This window comes from Trypanosoma rangeli (assembly GCF_003719475.1).
Source record: "Trypanosoma rangeli strain AM80 chromosome Unknown Tra_15.4_contig_00121, whole genome shotgun sequence".
Taxonomy (NCBI): domain Eukaryota; phylum Euglenozoa; class Kinetoplastea; order Trypanosomatida; family Trypanosomatidae; genus Trypanosoma; species Trypanosoma rangeli.
The window spans coordinates 46,406-48,800 of NW_021705864.1; the positions used below are offsets into that span (position 1 = coordinate 46,406).

General features: G+C 58.9%; 2 protein-coding genes across 2 annotated transcripts in view; both read right to left on the reverse strand.

Annotated features, from left to right (window-relative positions):
- TraAM80_04250 (membrane-bound acid phosphatase) overlaps positions 1-236 on the reverse strand; it is a gene marked incomplete at both ends in the record, with an annotated part of 879 nt that extends 643 nt beyond the window's left edge. The window contains one exon of the mRNA XM_029381183.1: positions 1-236. This exon is cut by the window's left edge and continues 643 nt beyond it. Coding sequence (XP_029239012.1) covers positions 1-236 — 236 coding nt within the window.
- A 5-nt stretch (positions 237-241) lies between these two features.
- On the reverse strand, positions 242-1,771 carry TraAM80_04251 (putative membrane-bound acid phosphatase; the record flags this gene model as incomplete). Its single annotated transcript, XM_029381184.1, has 1 exon — positions 242-1,771. The coding sequence occupies one exon, from the start codon at positions 1,769-1,771 to the stop codon at positions 242-244; it is 1,530 nt and encodes a 509-aa protein (XP_029239013.1).
- Positions 1,772-2,395: the final 624 nt, after the last annotated feature.

A 2,395-nucleotide genomic window follows, 5' to 3' on the forward strand; every position in this document is an offset into this window, starting at 1 on the left:
TCTTCGCTCTCTGCGGGAAGTATACTTCGACCTTCCCTGCTTCCTCTCGTCCCTTCCCGCCCCTCCTGCTGCCTCGCATCTCCGCACACATCCCGATCTTCACGTACGACAACCGCGGACAACGCCCCGCATCGCACCTTCTCGCTCGCCTTCTGCCGCCTGCCCTCCTCTGCACCACGACACCACTGCAGCAAAGCGGGGACTCGTTGACCTTGGCGCCGGCATATCTCTCCCATCGACCTTACTGTCTCGAAACAAGGGCGTTGTCCACGGTTGCGGGGGCCTGGCCCTGCACGTCACTGGAGCCCTTCAAAAACAGCATTGGGCATAGCTGCATGACGAACAAGGAAAGCACGAAGCCACACGCCACTGCAGCAAAGCCCACACCAACCCCGGCAGTGTTCGACATCACGTTGCTCAACAGCACCCCGATTTTGCACGACCCGCTCCCCGCATCGTAAATATGGCCCTCGGGACACGCCTGCAACGGGCACAGAGCACGGTAGCGGGCACACTCCTGCGATGGGGCGGCGCCATCCACGTCGCACTTGAACTCCCTCTTCGTCCTCTCGTCAAGGTAGCACACCGCACCGGCCGGGTTCGTGCCCCCGCTGGACTCAATAAACCGGACAAAGTCGTCGAACGGACAAATGATACCGTCAGCCGTGGTGGCGTCCGTCGGCACCTTGGCCGCGTTTAGGCAACGGAACGGAAAGACGGCAGCAGCAGCGGCACCATCCTTTACCACTGCGTACCGTAGCCGCACGAAACGGGCGTGCGTCGCGTCGTCGCGCAAAAGGTCCATCAGAAACGTCTCGCCTACTGGAGTCGCGTCGCTCGCATTGTGCCCAAGGGTCGTACCGACGGGGACCTGGTGAGCGTACTGCAACAGCCTCTTCGTGTTGCGGTTGGCGTCCTTCTCGGGAAGCATCTTCTGGCGCATGTTGCGAAGCAGTTCCTGCACAAGCGGCTGGCCAAGGCTTCCGCGCGCCGCAATCAGGGGCGAGTTGGCGTCGTACCCCTGCGATGCGCGAAGTTCCGCAGCGGCAACGGCATCCAGCTTGGCCTTGTTCGCCGTCACGGTGGGGGCGCCGTCGGTGGCTCCCACCGCCGCGTACATCGTCGCCAGCTTCTGCAGCTGCTGGCAGCACGCCACCTTGGTGGCGGCCGCCGAACAGACGGCATCCAGGCCTACCTCCGCGCCCATGGCGCTCAGCACACCGGCATCAGGGAAATTCTCGTCAACAATTGCCGCCAATGCCTCATTGCGCGCGGCCGCGTTGATCTCCTTGCTGACGCTCACCGATGGAAACGCATCCACGTTAAGCACGGTGTCCTGGTCGGGCGGTGCCGAAATGATCACCGGGACGGCGGAGGCACCTTCATTGGCGTAAACACCCCTCAGCAGCGCCGCCGCCGCCTGAACCGTGGCGGGGTCCGCGAGAGAGCGGGTGTATACCGCAGACACATCATACGGCGACTGAAACCACGTGGCGCTGCCAGAGGTGGATCCGTCTCCGTTGTAGAGCTGCTGAATGTAGGCCCCCATGGCCGTCATCTGCTCCACGCCTCGATTTGCGATGGCGCTGCAGCTGCCTGAACCATTGGGGCTGCACATCTTGGCACGGTTGGGTGTGCCCACTGGCGGCGGACTTGCACCGCGGCGGTGGATCACCTGCACCAGCTCCAGCACGTACAGGCCATTTGCGCCCGTGACGGCAAGCAGCAGGATGGCAACACACCATGCGACTATCAGTGGTTGGTAAATCATTGTTGGCGGCGGCAGGGTTGATCGCTGCTCCTACCCCTCCAGATTAGCTTAAAAAGGTATCCTCAACCTTGCGGCAGACGAGCAGGTAGAAGAACAACAATAAAAAAAGAAGGAAAAAAAAATAGACGAAGATGGTGCCCCAGCCGCAGCAACGACGGGGAAAGGCACCACACACAAGCAGCAGCCATCACAAACGATGGCACGGAAACACACGGGTTGCGTCCAAGCCATAGAAATAAAAATATGTGGCCACCCCTCCTCTAAACAGATAAATTCGCAGAAAATTACGCAGGGCTGTGTGTTTCCCTTCAACCCTCAAAAACATTTCTTCTTCTTTGTCACAAAGGCCTTTTTTTTTCTCCCTCTCCGCATGCCTTCATGATCCCTTTCTCTTTCCTGGCGCATGAAGCGCAAAAGAACCCTGCCGGGGTGTCGGGAGAATCACCCACAAAAATAAAATAAAATAAAAAACATGGTCGGAGGCCATCCGTTACTTCCGTGCACACACACGCCTCGCCTCCCCTATCATGTGTATCGTCTCTTTTTTTTTTGTCCTGAGGGCCCTCACGGTTTGATCCCCATCGACACACCTTCACCGTTTGTTTGTGGTTTTTTTTGTTTTTT